General features: G+C 46.1%; 1 protein-coding gene across 5 annotated transcripts in view; it reads left to right on the top strand.

Annotated features, from left to right (window-relative positions):
- LUZP1 (leucine zipper protein 1) overlaps nt 1-20976 on the top strand; it is a 32282-nt gene extending 11306 nt beyond the window's left edge. For 4 of the 5 annotated variants that reach the window (XM_086863596.1, XM_086863598.1, XM_086863597.1 and 1 more), the window contains 3 exons: nt 9180-12440; nt 15455-15619; nt 17044-20976. In XM_086863596.1, the coding sequence (XP_086719722.1) occupies nt 9288-12440; nt 15455-15619; nt 17044-17079 (3354 nt within the window). In that variant the 5' untranslated portion in view covers nt 9180-9287 and the 3' untranslated portion in view covers nt 17080-20976. Of the gene's footprint in view, nt 1-8105; nt 8205-9179; nt 12441-15454; nt 15620-17043 lie in introns of those variants that run through there. The other variant, XM_023941004.2, reaches the window with a different exon arrangement.
- The last annotated feature ends 299 nt before the right edge of the window (nt 20977-21275 follow it).

Raw genomic sequence — 21275 nt, forward strand, 5'->3', positions numbered from 1 at the left:
GTTCTGTTTAATGGGACCATTAGCAATGCTAATGATTTCTAAAGCTGACCTACAAGACAGAAGTTAAATCTGAGCTTATGCTTAAATATTGAATTTTATCAGAGTAATTAGTCCTAGATGTCTGCTTAGACTTTTTGAGTTAAAGGGCCGTTAGTAAAGATTAACGGAAAATTAAAATTTAGACACTTACTGAAATATGAATGATCATTTTTATTTCACGTCACATTTTATTTCCTTGTGCTGCCATGCCATCAGTCTGGGGGGGTCTGTGCAGTTCCTGCTGGACCTGCTCAGAACAAAATCCTGTGTGCATGGAGCAGAAGGGAAGTGCAGGGCAAGGTGTGCAAAAATGACAAGGCACCTTTCCTGAAATGGAGCTGAAATTGACTGTCTAAGCTGTTCCTAAAAGGATTTCCCTGCTAGTACTAAGAAGTGGGGACAATGCAGATTCATGGATCAGTGATCACATCAGTGCTGCCTTATGTTTGTACAGTTCTTGGCATGGCTTGGCCTGGATCTTCCCAGGCATCTTCTGGGGATGGCTCAGAAGTTAGCAAGGTCTGTTGTGTTTGGAGGCAGGCAGATTTAAAAGGGCAGGGGTTGTTCTGTGCCAGGTGGCCTTGGCACAGAGGACAGACCTCACATCTGTCAGGCTCACATACTGATACAGGTGTACCCTAAAGCTCTTTGTGTCACTGATGACAGTGCAGTCTCCAAGAGGCCATTCATCCACCTGGCCTTAACACACTGGGATCAGGTGAGCGATTATCTGATAGTGCTGCTGACTTTTTTTTTGTCTGTGGGGAATGCCTGAATATTTTTATGTTGAATGCACAGCTCTAGTAGCCTACATTTTGGGTCCACAGGTACCACACACAGGCTGGTTGCCTTCCTGTCCTTTCATTGCTGTCCAAGAAATGGACAGACTGGATGTGGATGGATTGGGAGTTGCAGCAGTCCAGGAGAGGCAGTAGCTATGGCAGCTCCTCAAGCTGCTCCTGTGGCAGCTGTAAGGAAGCTGAAAAGCTTTCCTTTTAGCACTTACAAACTTAATTGAATGAATTCTTCCAAGGAGAAAGTCACAAGAGTAGCCAGTTGTCTGTGCTACAGAGTTCATGAGCTTGTTTTTTTGGGAGGACCTTTGTGACAATCCCACTTTTTTGCAGGATTTGTAGGGATCTGCATGGAAACCTCTGTGTAGCCAATCTTTTAGCCAGAAAAACTCACAGCAATCCAAGGAGTGTTCCTGCAAAGCTGACTCAGATGTCCTTCTACTCTGCTAGGAGAATGGAATGTGCCCTCTATCAAACAGGATGCAGAGAAACACACAATACTCTGTAATTTTCATGCCAGCAGGGATATGTTTGTAGCCATGCGGCTCTTGGGTATAGTGTTAGGAAGAATGTGAAGGTTAGAGCTGCCTACGCCTAATGAGCAAAATTGATTTGAAAAAAAAAAAAGATTCAGAGATGGTTATGAGTACTTGAAGTTAATCTTATTAAGTGTATTGTACTAGGCAGGCCTTTCCCAGCTCTGTAGATACTGCTGGATGAGAAGTTATGTGGGTTTGTGCTTTTGGGTGTGTAGCCAATTTGCAGTGTGGTACTTGTCAGATGTGCAGTGTTAGTCCTGTTTCACCTGGACAAGTGTTTGTGACAGGACAATGAAGGAGCCCAAGAAGATAACAAGAGCTCTGCTGGATGAGAGCAATGGCTGGAAATGGGTGTCTAGGAAGGAGGAAGAGCAATAGGAGAAGTGTGCAACCATGCAGGTCAAAGGATTTCCCCAACCTGCAAGTTTTGTCTCAAGTGGCCTTGCTGAACTAGAGTGGGTCCCTGTAGGAATGACCTTGAGGGATTTTTCTTCCCAAATGTATCTAATTGCTGCTTTATGAACCCATGAGGGCTTCAAGCTTCCATAACATTGGATAGCAAGAAGTTCCCTAGTGTACCACTACATACAAGCAGAAGTAGGGCACTGAACAGGGTGAGCCCAGCCAGAGATGAGAAGAAGGTAACATCTGGGGCAAGGGAGTGAAAATACCAGCAGGAACTGAGATTGATGTTACTGACCCAGCCTTCAGCACAAGCATGACAGAAGAAGGTGGAAGGAATAGCGTTGTGCTTGAAAGGTAAGATTTATGGTGGCCAGATGAAGAGGTTAGAAGAGCAAGTACAGGAGTCAAGCTTGTTGAAGTAACAGTGTGGGAGATAAGTCTGAGAAGGGCTTTTACTGTATTCTAAGTATCTGGGAATAATGTAAATTTGAGAAGTACAAAAGATGCAGGAGAGAAGAAAAGGAACAGAGGAGAAGGCACTGTAGGTCCAGCTGTACCAGTAGCCCAAACCAGATGTTGGGGAAGAACATGAAAATAATGAATCTGTGTTTCTCTATTGGCTGCTTCCAGGGACGTCCTGAGACATAGAGCTTTGGGTTTTTCATGTTCAGTAATCTTTGACATACTATTTAATTCATTTTTCTAACAACTTTCTGAATCTTGCTTGCTCTGAATCTCCCCTGAATCTTTTCAGTTAGTCTGGGGCTTTCAGCTAGCCCCGGGGTGGCTTAGCTACCTTCATGCTAGCACATATTTTGGGACTGAAGCGATGGTGAGAACCATGGCTCCTGAAGTCCTTTCAAAGCTGAGCTTGATGGAGATGGGAGGGAGGGATTGAGGGTGAAGGAGATGGGAGACCTCTGTGTCCAGTAATTATTACAAAAGCACCACTGAGCTGGGGCTGCTTTTCCCATGCCATCTGCAGGATGCTGCCAAGTTTGTGACTCGCTGAAGAGATGCCTGTATAGTGTTTGTGAAATCAAATGTGACAGTAAAATCTGCTTCTGAGGACAGTACAAGTGGCAGCATGGGAAGAAATAAAACATCTTTCTCAGCTTTGATTCCAGTGCAGGATGGCACATAGGAGTAGCATGCTGAGGGGCTCTTGAAGTATCAGTCCATTTCTGATCAAGAGCTTCAGAGTGTGGGTAACATCTTCCTTGCCATGGGGCTCCCAGGCAAGGATGCCACTAGCAGCCCTCTCTTTGGCACTGGTGCAGGTTAACACTGTTCTGTATTGCTGCAAGGAGGGTGCTGCACCTGGTCAGCAAATGCTCAGACCTGCTTTCAGTGAGCCCTTCCAGTGTGAGTCAAGCAGTGATTTCAAAGGGGAGCCAAAGGAGAGTGGCTTTGTAGAGGAAAGCAAAATCTCTGCTGTGCACATAAAGCACAACTGCTCAAACCCCAGTGAGCATCTGCTGTGAGCAGCTGTGGGTGGCTTTATGCTCTGCTGCTTTTGCATTGGCCCTGCCAGCTCCATGTAGGGAAACTTATTTTATGTTGCAAGGAGAAGAGAAGAGCAGAGCTGAGTTCAGTGGGTGATTGGAGTGTTGACGTAGGGTCAGTGTGACTCAGTGATGTGCCAGATCCTCTCTGGCATCTGCAGAGCCTGCTGCAGTGTCTCACACTGCTGTGATGTTATTTGGTGTCATAATTTGAGTAAACTTGAAGGTTGTGGTCATTGTGGTTCTCGTTATTTCACATCTCTAGTCTCATATTAGTCAATAGTCAATCCACTTCCAGATTACTGAGCCTTTTTCTGACTTTTAGAATTTCCTCTCCCACTAGATACAGCCATTTCTGAGACAATTCATCCCTCAAAATATGTGCATCCCCAAAAGTCACTTGGCATTTTGCCTTTGTGTTCAGTGGGGCCAGGGAGTCCCTGTTGTCTTCCTGTGTAAGCAAATACATCATCTGCCTCCTCAGCTGTCCCAGGAGGTTGTTAGAAACCTGCAAGTGGCATGCAGGGTTGATGTCACATGGGGGACTTGAGCTCTTGTTCAGTCTATCTTGTTTTATACCCTTTTTCTTTTCTTGAGTGTTTTTCTCATGACTGTGTGTCATTGTGTCAAGAACCAGGTGCTGGAAAGAGCTTGCAAAAGGCAAAAATCATATTAAGAACAACTCTCCTTCCTTCTCCTTTTAACTGATTGAAGGCTCTGGCCACATTATTGCCATTTGCTGCAATTTGTGACACCTGTGTCCTTTTTCTGAATAGATGGTAGAGAAATTTTACTTTACAAATGAAGAATGACATGCTGGACTCCTCCCAGCCTATTTCACCTTGGGGCAGGGAAGAAGAGTCCCACTGGATGCTCTCACCACACTGAACTGTGACACAGCATGATTCATCAGCAGCATTACAGTATGTGAGCGTGACATGTTCACACTCCTTTGCATGCGTATGCAACACCAGAAACCTTTTAATTAAAACTGCAGGTGTATGTGCACATGGGGCAGAATCCAACCAACACATCTAACCTATACTTCAGGAGGATAGTTTCATCAGCTTCTCCTAGCATTGTGTTCAATCAAAAATACAGTTCCCTGGGATATTCTGAGTAATAGTTTAGCAGAAAATAGAACGGGGGGGAATCTAAGTTCACCCCAGCGTTTGGGGAAGTGGAGGGAGTAGTATCAGATATATGCTCCATCCATAAAAGCATGGAGAATAGCCCTGCTCTGCTCCTCACCTGAAACTGGGCCACCTGTCAGCTAAGGAATGCAAACCTCAGCCTGTGTGGTTTCACAACACAGAGGATCCCAAGGACTCAAACTCAAATGAGGCAAATTTGTTTTTTTATTCTCTGATTATAGCTGTGCTTGAATCTATTGATTTTCTATTGCCTTTGATGAGTGCTGCTCTCCAGAGTCTATGGGAAACCCTGGCAGCTTCAAGAGCAAACAAATAAATTAGTGAAAAGAGATTGCAGACTGAGCCATTAATAATTCTCATTTGTCTTTAGGATTAGATAAAGCCAAATATATCATATATGCTGTGATGATGGGTGTGTGGCAGACAGCAGTGCCATCACTGGGAGCTTAGGCTCACCCAACCACAGTGAGGGACATTGCATTATCAGTATAAAAGTGCAACCAAAAAGGTTTAAAAACCCAGAGATTAAATGCAAAATATGTTTGTGAGAAATATCGGTGTCTCCTAGTACTCAACAGACGCGTGTGGCAGCTGGCTGCATTTTTATTTTGGCATAAGAGAGGGCACAGTAGGAGTCGGTTCCAACAGTTATTTCCCCACACGAGTGTTTTGGGGACATCCTGAAATCAAGAGCAGTGGGTGCTTGTGGGATTCAACCCAACAACCAAATAAAAAAAAAAATCAGGAAAAATAAAAAAAAATCAGGAAAGTGATGTGTAGGGTGAGGTGCTTCTGTGCATCTGGAGAGGAACAGCATCACCAGCCTGAGGAACTCTGGCAGAGATGATGTGAGTAGGTTTCAGGTAGTAGTCATTGAATTGCTAAAACAGGTGATTCCTATCTCCCAATTCAAGTGTTTAGCTAATGCAAATGTTGCTAGCTGGAGGTTTTTTTCCCCCTCTGTTCACAGCTCTGAACTGACTGTATGTGTTTTGTGCAGGCAAGATAAAGTAGTTCCAGGGGAAGTTAAATCCAATGATTCTGCTAAAGAAATGTTTTCATAAAATTGTAGATAATGAGCAAAAGTAAGTGTGCAGAACAAATTAAATTTAAAAACATGGAGGGTAATTGAGAGTTATGACTTTAGTAAATGTCTTGAACACTGAATTCTCACAGCTGTTTAACAGGATGCTGTAGCCACCTAAAGCCATGCAGAGTCAGAAGAGCCCTCTAAGGCAGTCTGTCTTAAACAGTGGCAGTTGATAATGCTAAATATAAATGCAGTTAGGCAATATGCACACTTGTTGAGGAAGATCAGAAAACCCAATGATCAAACTGTGGGCAAAAGTAGAATCAGAATGAGTAATTTAAATTGTGAATCCTGTTAATTTCCTGCAGTTTGGTACTATGTTACTGCTTTGAATTGGTTAAAATTTGTGAAATTGGGGTTTGACTCTGTGTGCTCTGATAAAGAACATTTTAGATCAGATAAAACATTTATTCCCTGTAGGTAGTTACTGGTCACATATTTTGTTTTGATATTTTACTTGAGTAACAGGTAGCTGGAGACTCCAGGCTTCCTACATGTCTCATTTAAAGAACATTCTTTCAAGAACTCAAATCCAAAGGGATGCTATTGCTCCTCTTAGCTTAATGCAGGACTGCCCTTGTTGTTGAGGTGAAATCAGGTATTTTAAAGAGCAAAGAAGCACACCTGACTGTTTTTCTTAGCTTTTTCCAAAACTTTCCTCAGCTTTTAGTTCATGTTCTTGATGCATGGAGAAAGAGTGGCATCATTCCTGGGGGAGACAGCTGCCATCCAGCTCCCTTTGTTGTCAGTGGGGGAAGAGTTCTCCTCCTGTGGCAATCCTGTTTCCCTGGCAAGGTCAGGTGAAGACAGCTGAGCATCTTTTTCTCTTTGACTCTAGAAAACTCTAGAGCTAAGCAAAGTGAGATGCATCAGTCTTGGGTGTGTAAATATACACATACAAAATAATGTCATTCCTACTGTTGTATTTCTATTCAGTATTTCCTCTGGTACAGCCAAAAGGAGCTGTCCCTGAGCTGCAGGAGTACATCAGCTGCTATCATCCTCTTTTCTTCCTGTGGTGTTTTTTGTTTCAGTTTGGCTTTTTGTTTGGTTTTGGGTGGGTTTTTTTGTTGTTGTGGTGTTTTTTTGGTGGTTTAAGTGGTGGTTTTTTTGTTTGTTTTGTTTTAGTGGGTTTTTTCTGGGGCGGGGGGGTTTGGTTTGGCTTTTTGTTGGTTTGGGTATTTGATGGGTTTTTTTTCCAAAAATTTTAAGATAGAGGTAGGCTGAGAACTGCTCACTTTTCCAAAAGAGAGAGAGAAAAATATGAAGTCCATATGTCCATATCAGATTGTTCAGTACATTTACAAACTTTATCAGATTTATTTAACTGCTTCTGTTTAAATATCCACCAACAATATTAATTAGCATTAATAACAGGCCCAGTGTTTGAATCCTGTACCATTCCTTCTGATACTTTGATATCATTGACAGACTGGAGAAGAACAGTCACAAACTGCCAGAGGAGTTTAGGTTGGAAGTCCCCTTGAGTTCTCTGATCCAAGCCTAACTCAAATCATGACTTCAAAGCAGTCACTACCTAAGATAATATTTTATGTTGGCCAAATCCCCTCAATCTTGTAAATGTGCACTTTATTTGTAATACTCATTTGGTCTGGTTCTGTCTCCAAGCACTGGGGTTACTTCTGGCTGTCCCAGGAAGTTAAAGGGCCTCCAGCTAGGAGACTAAAGATCCTTTCTGTTACTGCTTGTAGAAGATGTTGCTTTGCATCTTCTTCTCTTTATTAAACTAATTAGATTGAACCTCTTTTCTCTCTGGCAGTAAATCATGTCAGCTGGGGAGGTGCTGGCAAGTTCCAGAGTCATCCCTGGTACAACTCTGAATTACCTCCATGAGTAGAGGTCCCACAGCCTGTCTGGACTCTGTGGCAGTGTTAGAGCAATGCCACATCCAGCACCAGCCCTGTGCAGCTCTGCCTCCGTCCTGCTCTGGGGAGGAGACAGCTCTCCCTTCCCGGCCGGTAGCTGGTGCTGGGTTAAACATTAACTCCCAGCTCCAGGGCCTGGTAGGGACAGGCTTTTGTTTTCAGAGCACTGCCAATCTGCTGGCTGTGGCCTTTCCTGTGCTGGTCCCGTGACGTTTCTCCTGGGCTTCTGCTGGGGTCTGAACAGGCAGCTGCAGTGGGCTCGGGGCGTGGACAGCGTGAGGGAAGGTGGTCCAGGAGCAGGACACGGCCGTGGTGGTACGGGAGGGGACAGGCATGTGAGCAAGGCTGGGTGCACTGGATGCCAGGGTTCCTCTCCAGGTACTGTTTGCTGTGCTCCTTTCAGGGAAGAGCCTGAGAACAAGCACGTGGGATGGTGATTCCCCCACAGGGAGAGAGGTCCTTCAGGAGAGGGTCACAGGGTGCCCAGTGTGCACCAGGAGGGTCCCTGTGGTGGGTGTGGAAGGTGTCTGTCCACAGCCCCGGGCCCCTGCCTGCCTGGAAATGGATCACTTCCAGCCCAAGGGAGTGTGTGAGGTGCTGCTGCCTCCCTGGCTGGCACTGTCTCCTCCCCACACCCTGCTCATCACTTCTTGACACTATGCAATAGGAAACTCCTGCGTCTTTCCTCTGCAGAGGTCCACAAAAATTCTGGAGGTCAAGTCCTGTTCCAAGGCAGACTGCCTGAGCTTCAGGTGCAGGTCAGAGAGCTGCAGTCACCATATCTCCACTCAGGTTTGCAGCAGCCCTCGCATGCTTTGGGCCGTGCCTCAGGCCCAGGACAGCACGGTGCTAATGCCGAGTGCCAGAGGGGGACTTCAGATCCTCCCAGCAGCCATTCTGGTCTGCCCAGGGGCCCCTTCCTGCTCCTCCCTCAAAGCACAGAGGGGCTGCTTAAAAAACACCCTGCCAGCTCTGAGCTGGGAAGAGTTCACATTGAGTGTGCCAGAGTGTGCACAATTAGTGTTCTAATTGCTGCTCATGCTCAGCAGCAGCAAGGAGAGGCATAAGCAACTGCTCATCTCCTGGGTGGGTGAGTGGGTGGCAGCTGAGGGCAACAACAGCTTTTGAAATGGGAGGGAGAAACTTGAAACTCTGCTGGTAGAGTGTCCTTGGGATGCAACAACAGCCCAGGTGAGGATTTCTGCTGAGCAGCCTGAGATGCCAGAGAAATACTGGCAGTGTCAAATGGCAGCAGCTCCCAATCCCTTCTGTCCCCCTGTGGGGGGGACACATCCTCATCCTCAGTGGTTACCATATGGCTGGGGTTTGCCTTTCTCTAATTCTGTTTATGGTTCTTGAATCTTCATCACTGAATCTTCGGGAGAGGTGCTGGAAAGAGAGGTGTCTGCTGCATGTGCAGCACCTGAGTCCTGCACGGGTGTGACCCTCTGCAGCCTGGGATGTCACCCGTGAGCAGCTGCACTGACTGTGAGCAGGGGGTGAGGATCCACTGGTGATGCACAAACCACCTGTGCAGACCAGCAGAGGAGGACCCTTCCTGCCCTTGGCTATGGGAACAGGCTGTTTTTGGAAACCCTGTCTAACCAAAGTAAACAGACTCTGGCTCTTCTCTGCAATTTCATTTCACCTAATCTAGTACTCAGAATTGTGTTTAATTAAAAACTTACTTATATAAGCATTTATAGCCTAACTTAAACAGTCTTAAACAGAGCTCTTATATTGATATTGAGCATTTTTTTCTTTCAGGGTGAGATTGCCTCTGCTCAAAGGAACAGTAACATACTGGAAATACACAAGGTGTATACCATTCACCCAGACTAAGAAAAGCTTTACTCTAAAAGGAATAAAATAATCATGGCAGAATGTACAGGTTACAAGGAGACCTCAAACCGGCACCTACGCTTCAAATTGCAGAGCCTTAGTCGCCGCCTTGATGAACTGGAGGAAGCAACTAAAAATCTGCAGAAAGCAGAGGATGAATTGCTTGACCTCCAGGACAAAGTTATCCAGGCAGAAGGCAGCAATTCCAGCATGCTGGCTGACATTGAAGCCCTGAGGAAAAGAGTGCTGAAGATTGAAGGCAAGGATGAAGAAATTAGGAAGGCTGAAGAGCTTTGCAGATTAATGAAAGAAAAACTTGAAGAGGAGGAGAGCCTCACTCGAGATCTGAAGTCAGAAATTGAGCTTCTTCAGAGGAGAATGGCAGAGCTGGAGAAGCTGGAGGAGGCTTTCAGCAGGAGCAAGAATGACTGTACACAGCTGTGTCTTAGCCTCAATGAAGAAAAGAACTTGACCAAAAAGATATCTACAGAATTAGAAATACTTAGAGTGAAAGTGAAAGAACTGGAATCATCTGAGGACAGGCTGGATAAAACTGAGCAGACCTTAACAGCTGAGTTAGAAAAGCTGAAGTCCTTAGCTCTGAGCTTTATCACAGAAAGAAAACATTTTAATGAAAGAGAAAAGCAAAATGAAAAAATAATCCAGGAGCTAACACAGAAACTAGAACAAAACAATAAACTAAATAGGGCAGATCAAACTAGAAATGCATCCAACTTGCTAGAAAGGTCATCCAACAATCTCCTGGAAAGAAATGATATGAGAATTGAAGATGACTTGACTTCTGCACTGCCCTCTAAGGAGACCAGGAGGAAGGGAAGTGTGGATTACCTGAAACATGTAGAAAATGAAACCAGGAATAAATCAGAAAACCAAAAGAATAAAAATCAGGAAGACAACAAAGTGAAAGATCTCACCCAAGAAATTGAGAAACTTAAAATTCAGATCAAACATTTTGAATCTTTAGAAGAAGAACTTAAAAAAATGAGAGCCAAAAATAATGATCTGCAAGACAGTTACTTAAGTGAGCAGAATAAAAACAAACTCTTAACAGGTCAGCTAGAGGAAATAAAAATGCAGATAAAGAAACAGAAAGATCTGGAGAATGGAGAAGTTGAAAATGAAGATACAAGCTTTTCTAGCAGGGGAAAGCATGACCGACCTAAATACAGAGGTGTCATGACTGATTTGACAGCTGCTAAGCACAAGCCAAGGGAGCTCTCACCGCAGCAGCGCCGGGAAAGAGCACGAAACAGAGACTTCTCCATCAGTAATGACAGCTACAGCCATAGTGGTAAGCAGGTGCCCAGTCCAAGCTTAATGAACAGAAAAGCAGGGAGAGCTTCTGGTGCATCTGCCTTTTCAGACACTGCTGTCACAGATACAAGAAGATTGGAAGAGAAATCTTTAGTTTCCACTATTTCTTCTGGTCAGAAAGAAAGCTCCATCATGCAGAATGAGGGGAAGAGATCCAAAGAGCAGCCATCTGTCCTCAGCCGATATCCTCCTGCTGCACAGGAGCAGAAGGCTTGGAAAGCACCTTCCAAACCTGTTGGTGATACTAGCCTGAGATCCAAGGCTGAAAAGCCATCTCCGGTGCTCCGTGGCAGCTGCCAAAATGGTGCTGACACACGGGATGAAAGGTCAAGCAAAGGAGAATCAATGGGTTCTTTGGCTGAGAAGCTGAAAACGAGTCAGGCTGAAGTCAGTGAGTGCTTGGGGGACACGCAGCTCACAAGGGGTAACCACACCTCTTCCAATGGCACAGCCTCAGCACACAGGTACCACGTGTCCTCCAGTGTGTCAGACTCTGCTGGCTCTAAAGTGGAAGCAGCATCTTTTGCTGCATCACACAGACAACCCTCAGAGGGGAGGGCTAAAAGGGTGGCAATCTCCCAGGAAAAAGAAGCTGCAGACACATCACTTGAAAGTGTGAAGCTTTCGATGCTCACAAAGCGTTCCCATCACTCCAGGAGTCAGGAAGACCTTCTGCAGATGGCCACAGGTCTTGATAAAGAAACCACGGAGCAGTCTTCAAGTTCAGCAACTGATCATGTAAATATGGGTTTAAAAAGTGACTCTAAAACCATCCAGAGTAACCAGGAAAAACTTAATTCAGATGAAGAATCAGGGAGAAGTAAAAAACCAACCACTCAGTCAGATTTTGAGACAAGAAAGAAAGTCAGTTCCAAGCAGTTCTCCAATTCTAGGGGAGTTTTTAGAGCATCATTTTTTGAAAATGACCAAAAAACTGTGAATGATGAAGACTCTACCAAGTGCATAAAACCATCAGATGCCAGCACTGCAGGATTGAAATCCAGAAGATCCTTCAGCCCTAGAGAAGCTCTGAGATCAAAAGCCATCATTAAACCAGCAATTGTTGAGAAGGATATGAAAGCAATCATGGGAGGGACTGTTTCAGAGGCAGAATCAGAAAAACAGAAGTCTACTTTTAAAACGGTAACAAATAAAATGACAAGCAGCATCACAATCTTTCCTTCTGAGCCAACAGCTCCAAGGACCACTGCAGATATAGCAGCAAAGGAAAGGCATGTTACCACCAGCAACATCAGAGTTGCTTCAAATGAGCCTTCACCATCAATAACAAACAATGTCCCTTCACCCTTTGAGGTCTCAGTTAACAGAAGTGCTGTGAAGTCATCTGAGACAGACAGAAGTGGAGAGGCAGCGCCGAGAAGTAAAGCTGAAACAGTGGTCTCAAGAAGCAGCATTATGCTGAAGACTTCTGAGCTGGTGGAGAAGAACAGTGAGACACCTTTGGAGACAATCAGCTGGAAGAGCCATGGCTCGTCAGAGGCAGGCTCATCCGAAACAAAGCATGTCACTGTGAGAAGTTCCTGGAGAACAAGACAAGGCCTTCATTCCCTGGAGGACTCTCAAACCAAAGCGGAGAAAAGTGCAACTTTCAGTGCCACAAACTTGTGTAGGTCCTCAGTGGACCTTTTAGAAGAGGAGGGGAATAGTTCAAAAACAGACTTCATGGAGCAGACTTCATCAAGGACGAGTGCTACAGCTAATTCCTGGAGTGCCCCTGAACTGGGGTCCCGAAGGACCAAAAGTAACTTAAGTGCATCTGAGCTGCTGACACGCAGGAGCTGTGCAAATGATCCTGCAGCAGCTGCTGCTTGGCAGCGGACCACACTACCTGTAAGTGTCCTGCATTCAACTCTCTTTCAGTTGATGAGGTTTTCCAAGTTGCCTGTTAGTTGTAGGATGCGTGACTTGAAATTCTTACAGCTTATTTCCTAAGTGCTGCCTCTCCCAGCTCCTGCTGTCTTCCTTCAGTGAATTCACAATTCACAGCGCCCACAGCCTTCTCATATGTGAGTTACCAGATTTAGCCTTATTGAAATGAGATCCATCTGCTTGGGTCTTGTAATGCCATATGAATAACTACATAGTAGCATCAGGGAAGACATAGTCACAGCTTAAGTAGGATGTGGTGTGCTTTTCAGAGTGACTTTGTGTGGCATTTTAAATTTGGAGTAGCAATGAAAAAATGGTGGAAATGAGCAGATTTGAGTGGAGTTGTGTCCGAGGCAGAGTTGTAGCTCTAATGGCAGCTGTAGAGATGGATGGATGGATAGATAGATAGATAGATAGATAGATAGATAGATAGATAGATAGATAGATAGATAGATAGAGCTCTTTCTGTTAAGAGCTTCGTGGTTTTCCCATGTAAAACCAGACTCTGGTCTGGAAATGCTTCCTGGGCATCTCCTAAACAGATGGATGGTGGTTGGTAACACAAGGCTGCTCCTTCCCTGTTCTGTATCCATATTCTACCTGAAAAGGAGCGAGAGCCACAAGGATAGCTGTGCTCTTTCCCTGTTCCTTTGACTGGTACCAGTGAGGAGAGTCCCTGGAAGCAGTGACACATGCAGGGAGCTGTTCTGGTGAGATGTGCTTGCCGCTGGAGCTGCAGGCTCTGGCAGATTTCAGGTGAACTCCCTGGTAGCACGTACCCTTCTGGCCATTAAAGCCCACACTGGTTTGTGCTGCAGCTCCTGCCTCTGCTGTTCATTTAGCACTACTCTGAGCAGGTGCTGCTATTGCCAGTCTGCAGGAGGAAGCAAGCTGGATAATCTGACAGGGCTGGGGGCAGAGGGGATAGGTTCATAACTGAATGATTTCAGCATTGACAAAGATGCTCAGATGATCTCTGCCTGGTCAACCCAAATATATCCAGGATTAGCTGGCTTCCAACCTTGCCACATGGTTAGTTCACACAGAACTGAGCTCAGGATCTCTCTGCATCATTCTTTGCAATAAAATCACCCCTGGCACCACATAGTCACAAACCTGTCTTCTTGGTCATAGATTGTGTACTTTTAGTTTGTAAATGAGGAGTATGAAATTAACCTGAAAGACTGCAGATACTCAATTATACTAGATATATCAAATTGTATGCAACTTAAATTGTTGCATATGCCCTTGAAAAAAAACCCTTTGAGGAGTATCTTCAGGCTTATAATGTGCCTCATATCAAAGCAGCTTCTTTCTGCTGGGATCTGTGTTTCAGTTAAAGATGTAGCTATTTTCTCTGGCAGAAGGCTGGGTACTGAGCTGTCCTATGAAGGTATTGCTGTCACTCTTTCCAGCTCCACTTTCTACAGTCTGACATTGCCTTGAGAATCTTATATGGGAAATGTGGGATCTGTGCTGTTTTTGCCAAAATCTTCCTCTCTTCCACTGCAACTTCCCTTTGTTTATTGCTGATGTGGGCAAATGTCTCCTATGAAGCTACAGTAGGCATCAACTCTGTAATGCAGCTTTGGGACATCTTTGTAAATGCTGCTTTGGGAGCTGCAGGGAGCAGGAGCTGCTGATGGATGAGTGGGTGCTGCAGCCTGGGGACCAGCTCCCTCTGCTGCTGGCAGCCAGCCTTCTGCGGCTGCCTAAGGACCTGAGGCAATGCAAGACCTCGAGTAGTCAGGGTTCGTGTTTCACAGAGTCAAGTCTGTATTCATCTGGTGTGATGTTGGATGAAAATTAGTGCAAATGTGCTGGCAGGCAGGGAGCAGATGAGCAGCAGCAATGTCAGATGAATGCATGGTTTTCTTGTGCCTCTGACATTAATATGACCAGAGCTGGGGGCTGTCTGCTACATAAATTTGCCAAAATTCTGAAGGTAGGCTTCAAGAGAAGCCGTCACCACCACTTCTGATGGTAGAAGTGCATCTGCTGGAAAAGTCTCACAGGCAGTGCCCAGGGATGTGCTGCCTCTTGCCCTTTCTCTCCTCTGCTTTAGGGACTAATGTACAGGGCAGGTGTAGGTGCACAGGTGTACACCACATCTGTAGTGGGTGGATCCTGGCTGGATGCCAGGCTCTCACCAAAGCCCCTCTCTATCACTCCCCTCCATAACTGGACAGGAGAGAGAAAACAGAATGAAAGGTTCATGAGTGAGATAGAGGCACGGAGAGATCACCCACAGATCACTGTTGCAAGATGGACTTGACCTGGTGAAATTAATTTAATTTATTACCATCTGTGGCTCCTGGAACTCTTGCCTCACCTTGGCATCTGCAGAGCTGTTCCTTTCTCATGTTCTCTTTTCTCTCCTCCCTGGCCACAATCACTTCTGTGCAATAACTTTTTTTCCTTCTTTCTTATGTTATCCCAGAGATGCTGCTACTTTCTCTGATGGTCTCAGCCTTGGCCAGTGGCAGGTCCATCCCAGAGCCAGCTGGCATTGGGGACATTGAGGGACATGGAGGAAGTTTCTAGAAGCTTCTCACAGAAGCCACCGTGGTAGCTCTTCCCATCCCCTACCAAAACCTTGCCATGCAAACCCAGTTACAGGATCTATCACCATTCACTGCCCCTGACTCCACACAGGCTCTTAAGCAGCCAGCCACACCACATCAGTGGTTTCATCTTTCCTTGAACCTCAGTAGTTTTGTCCAAGGGATCTGTTCTGTTTTGTGACTGCACCCATAATTTGGGTTAAAATTACTGGATGGTTCTTGAGAAAAAAATCTTTATGAAATAGCACATAAATGAGGCCATGCCAGAGCTGGCCTCGTGATTTAAGTCCCTCCTTGCTAAAGGGACTCAAGCCCACACCTTACACTGCAAACCTGGGAATAGGACTCTCATGCTATTCCAGACCCTTCATACACCCTGGGTTCCAACCCTTTTTATTTTCCTTTGTACAGGATGAAAGCAAGGATTTTGTGTCCAGTTCCAGAAGGAAGCAGTATGGCTCTTCTGAGTACCTCCTGCAGGCTGACACTCTGGGGAAAAGGATAGCCACCAGGGTGGAGCTGCAGGACCCTGAATCCAGCTCCCCTGCACCACCAGGGCTCCAAGGAGAGGAGCAGGTATGTGAGGCAAGAAGTCAATAATTAATCTGAACTGACCTGCCAGTAATCTAACTCAGAGAAATTGTCCAAAAAGTCTCCACTCTTGTAGGAGAAATCAAGTCTGAAGTTAGCACTCCCAGGGGTGGAGTGGCTGCCGTATTTTCTGTTATAAACTTGTTTCAGCAAGCTTTATGGCTAAGAATATTCTCTGAGGACTAAGTGGCACTGCATGTAGTCATCCTCTAGTCATGAATCAATCAGGGATGGAAAAAAACATTTGGAGAGACAAAAGCAGAGTCCCTGCCTCAGCTGGCAGCTGTACTACTGGAGTGTTTCTCTGCTGCTACACCCCTGCTGCTCTGCCACCTAAAACACATCTTTCTGGACACACAAAGGAGTAAAAAATGGCCTACATCATGATGACTTATTGCTTGAAAAATTAAAAAAAAAAATTGTATTTCAGCCTCTTCACAGGGGCTTCCTTCTGACAATACAGGGATCCAGGCAGATTTCTCAGGTGTACAGTCATGCTTAAATCTGTACAAAATACTTCTTTTTTCTCCTGGAATTCTCTCTTGGCCCTTTCAGCTGCCCAAAGCAAAGTGCATCTTTCCATTTATAGATCATCCATAGCAGGAAATGTCTAAGACCCCCAACCTGTTGCCAGTTATTTCACTGGACATAGTTGAATCTTGCTATGAGAGCAGCAGGACTGCAGAGAGGCAGCTGGGTACCCTGCAGAGTCATACTTCACTCTGAGTGGCACAGAATTAAGATCCAGAGGGCTGAGCTCTTCAGACTGACATTTAAAGAAAGGAAGTGTTTGCAGCAGAGAGCAGTGAAGTGACACTGTCCTTGTTGGTAGCTGAGGAAAGAGGCAACCCAGCAATATTCTGTGTGGTCATCAAAAGGTCTAACCCATGGTGCCATTCATCTGGCCATGTGCAGACTCCTCTATCTGAGGCTATGCTGCGCTTCCTTTGCACAGACTGGATCAACAGCAAATAAAAACTTTGGTAAAGTCATCCTTGTAACAGGCACACCATCATTTGGGTCTCCTGTCTTGCCCAGACCTCCACTGACTGTAGGAGCCCGACACGAGGTGTGCTCCAGCTCCTGTTGCCAGATGTTCTGCATTTCACTTCAGGACCCACATGCTGGGTGTGGAAATGGGTAAATGACAGCACGGGAAGAGCTCAGAACCTCAGCCTGCAGCAGGCAGGGCAGGGTCCCTCTGCTTTGGGCTTACTCCCAGCTGACAGAGCCTGTCTTCCAAACTCTTCCTGTCACTGCTCTTCCCCACAGCACCTTGGCACTGTGATCCTGGTGGGATTTGGGATGGCTGCCAAGGGCAGTTGCAATCTTGTCTGCAGAGCAGAAATGCTCCAGGGGCAGCTGTGGCTTGAGGGCAGTGTGTGACCTCGTGGGTTTGTCTCTTCCAGGGCACTGCCCGGGCTTCCCGGACGTCTCGGAGATGAGCAGCATTCCCTTCCTCTCAGTGACCACGGTGAAGCAAGGGGCAGGGCAGTACCAAGCTCACAGGCATCACACCTGTTTGTAACCTCTCCAGAGGCTTCAACTAGCCTGAAACCAGTTTTGTAAAGCGATTTGAAAGGTACAGGAGCTTTACCAGTGAATTCTTTTTCTTCATTGCTGAAGAGGCAGCTGCAGAGACTTTGCTCAGGGGACTCCCACTTCTCATCTCTGTACCTGCAAACTTCATCTTCCCTGTAGGATGATAGGTCTGTCTCCATATGGAAACTCTGACTACCTACCCTCTCTGAACAATGGTACTCCTTGCACAACAGAGAACTTTTTATTCACTTGTGTTCACACAAGATCCCAGAGGTGTGATCACATCCACCAGCCCGTGACATCCACCACAACTGAAAGCTTTCAGTTCATATGGAGTTTGCATTCTCCTAATATTAAAATAATTCGTATCAACTTGCTGCCTGGGGTAGTGGTCACCTCAGTACCTGTGTTTCCAGCACCCTTTGTCTCTAGGCAAGAGGAGACCATTCCCCACTGGTTACTTTACAAATTGAGAGGGAAGGAGAGCAGGAAATGTTTAGGAGTTGGTTCCCTATCACTGTCAGTCTCTGCAACAAGCTTTGCATGATCTACTCATCACCAGTTGAGATCCTGCACCAAGAAGTCATCCACTGAGCCAAACAACACAGCAGCAACACCTCCTCCTGCCTGGGACCAGGGTACCATTTATCTGAAGCTTTTATGTGTTACACTGCAAGCAACAACTCTGTGGCTTGTGCAAGGCAGTTGAGCCCTAAGAGAAAAAGAAACAAGTGCTTTTCTTCATAGACAAGCAGAATGTCCTTGTTCCTTCCCAAAACAGGGTGGAGACAGCTGAGTGCCTGTGCTGCACCTCCTTGTGCCACAGCTCCTCCCTGGCCTGGGAAATACACACCTCAATTCTGAGAAGAAAAATTAATTAAGAAAAAATAAAATAAAAAAAATAGAGCTGGTTGCAAAATATCTATGAAAACATTTCTATAAAAGGGATGTGTTTTAGTGACATGATTATTTTTTTTATAAAGGTTGTTTGGAGGAAGGGAAGAATTATTTTTGAAAAAAAATGTTTCTTTTTGGAATTTTAAAGATGTTTTCCTAAGTGTATATTTTTAACCCTTCATTTTATTCTGTTACATGTCATGACATATGTGTCAATTTGCCTAAGAAGACAAAAAGATAATGCTTTTAAATTAGTATTGAGTGGCAGCTCTAATAATCTTTATATTCAAATGTATCAACTGCTCTCTTACCATTGACATGGTAGTGCTAGTAGAATGAGATAATGGGAAAAAAATTTAAACTCCAAACTAAAAATGAAAGAAAGTGAAATTCTGAAGCTAAATTCAGACTTCTGAATTGCCTCCCCCTGCTTATCAGGAAGGACTGGAAATTCTTATGGATTGTGCAGTCTGAAACCACAATGGATGGAACAGTCTTGTGCTATGGCTGTATCCTTCCTGAGCCCCCTGCTCTGCTCAGCACTCAGGGCTGTCAGGTCAGGCTGCACTGCCTGAGCAGCAGCAGCTTCTCCTGTCCTGTGTGCTCAGCTCTGCTCTGCTCTGCACCCACAGGCTGCTGCCTCTGCCCCTCCTAAAGAAATCTGCCAAATGCCTCAGTACCTGCTTGCTTACCCTGGGAGCAGCTGGGAGGCATCTTGGCACGTACCTGCCTCTTCAGATGTCACAGGGATTCCCTTTCTGCACATTCCCAAACCTGCTGCTGAGCAGCTCTCCAGCTGTGTCACCTGTCCCAGCGGTTGTGGAAGAGCCACTGCTGTTCCAGCTCCAGAAACCCAGTGTGGTGTGGGCTCCCCTGCCCTCAGTCACTGCTGCCCAGGACTTGCAGCTTGTACAAACTGCAGGACAGCACCTGCACACAGAGAAGGACAAGGATCGCCTTGGGCAGTGACTGAACGGCTTTCCTCAGTCCCATCCTGCTGCAGGCCACGGCTCCACGTTCCACAGGAGCTCCCCACACATCCACCAGCTTCCTCCTCCTCGCCTTGCTGGCACGGATGTGGCTTAGCACGGTGCTCCCAAAGAGCCTTCCAAGGGAAGCGGCTTCAGTTGTGGTGAGGAAATCTCTGCATCCCTGTGATTCAACATGTGAACAGGTTTCCCTGTGCCTACCCACCAAACATGGGCTTACCATCAGCTTTTCAACCCCACTGCTCATCCCAGGAACACAGCCCCATGTCTCAAGTGCAAGGGAAGAACCACCAGCAGCAATAGCTGTTGGGTTTTCTCCTCCTGTCAGCCAGGACCAGGCTTTGCCCGAGGAACGGGAGGGCTTTACCCTGCTGCTCAGCTGGCTTAGCCCCAGCTACTGCCCCAGCAACACAGCGCTGCTGGCACTGTCTTCAGGTGCTTCTCACAGATGATGTCTCTCCTTTCTCCAGCTGCCTCAGTTATCTGTTCAATATTTTACAGCAGATACCTTGAACTCCTGCTCTAGATTCAGTTTCACTGCTTGTAAATACTGGACACAGATGTCACTTGGTAACTGCACATGGGTTGTTTTTACCACAGCTGAGATTAAACCTGAGAAAGAAAACCCTACCTAGTATGGAAAGGGGCCATGCCCTCTAGTCAATGAGTGCAATAGGAGCTGATTGTATTATTAATCTTATAGCAATGACTTCAGGAAACACAATGTGTTTACTCGAATTGCACACTTTTTTTAACAGCTGTAAAATAGAGTATATGTGTAAATATTGCCATCACTGAAGAAGTATTTGTAATTTTAGCATATAAATATAACAGGCTTTTCAGTAGGCTTGATGATGCACAAGGCCATGCATCGAGCCCTCGGGTAATTCCAAAGTTGTAAATGTATTTGCTGTACAGAGGAAGTGTGTCAGTTCTTGCTGCTCCCAAGGAACCTCAGCTGCTGGTCCCTTTTGGAGAGCCAGTGCTTTCCCCACAAGGGCTGGCTCCAGTCTGAGGGCCCAGCAGCTCCCTGCTTCATGGAACGGCTTCCTTCATGTCCAGAACACCTCTGCAGCCCACAGAGCTGCCTGTCCAACTCCTGGCAGGGTGTGGGGTGACAGCTTGGCCCTGCAGCCTCCCGGGGACAGGACCGCAGCAAGGGCAAGGGCAGGAAGCACAGGGCAGAGCCACGGGCCTTGGTGCTTCAAGAGACACTTGACACAAGCAATTTCCTAGCTACAGATCGAAGCAATAGTCACATTGGTGTCGTCTCTAACGTAGTAGACCTCATCTCTGCCACCCTTGCACACTGCTGAAGCAATCAGGGCACTGCTCCAGGCCAGCCTCCCGCAGGCTGTGCCACAGAACACAAAGCCATTGTTTGCAGATGCCTCCAATGGTCAGAACCAGGGCCCAAAGGATCCTCCTGGGCTGCCCCACGTGCAGTGCCGGCTCCTGCTTTGGGGAAGCAGCACTCCAGGCTGCATGGAATGTATTTTTAAGAGAATAAATCTATTTTTTTGTATTTGTGAACATATATTTGGGTGGGGCAGCTTAGTTAGAAGACAAATAATGCAAGAAATCTTTTCATAATCACAGGTTTATCCAAGTTAAGCAGATTTTCCAGGGTTGCAGTATTGCCTTTTCCCCTAAAATAAACTTTGTGTCCAATAGAGCTATGAGCAGTGTTCCACCCTCTTAGAACTTGTCCTGTCTCAGCATGCTGAGTAGAGGAAAGCCAGTGCTTTCCTCCCCAGGCTGCCCACGCAGTGGATACAGATGGTGCTCACCTCCTTCCAGTGACACAGTGCTCTTAGTCTGCATGCCAAATGTAAACACACACTTACTGCATGTCTCTCCTGACTCAAACACTGTCAGTATACAGTATATAACCAATAAACACTTCTCTTTTTACATGGTGTGATGTGGTGTTTACAGCAGTGCCCATTGCTAGGGGTGCTGCAGCCCCTGGGAGAGGCACTGAGGCTGCAGAGTGTGTGTGTCTGTGTGTGTCTGTGTGTGTGTCTGGCTCTGTGTGCTGTGGGGTGGTTCAGTGTTGGAGCTGAGGACCTTGCACTTTGTTTTGTGCCTTGGTTGAGGCAGATCTCACACAGCCATTCCAGGCTGCATTTCAGGCACATCCAGTTGTACACAGCCACTCTGCACTGATGCTCCCTGAGCTGGACATGGCATTGCTGAGGAAGGGGGGAGGA

Source organism: Cyanistes caeruleus, chromosome 26 (assembly GCF_971803275.1).
Source record: "Cyanistes caeruleus chromosome 26, bCyaCae1.hap1.1, whole genome shotgun sequence".
Classification (NCBI taxonomy): Eukaryota; Metazoa; Chordata; class Aves; order Passeriformes; family Paridae; genus Cyanistes; species Cyanistes caeruleus.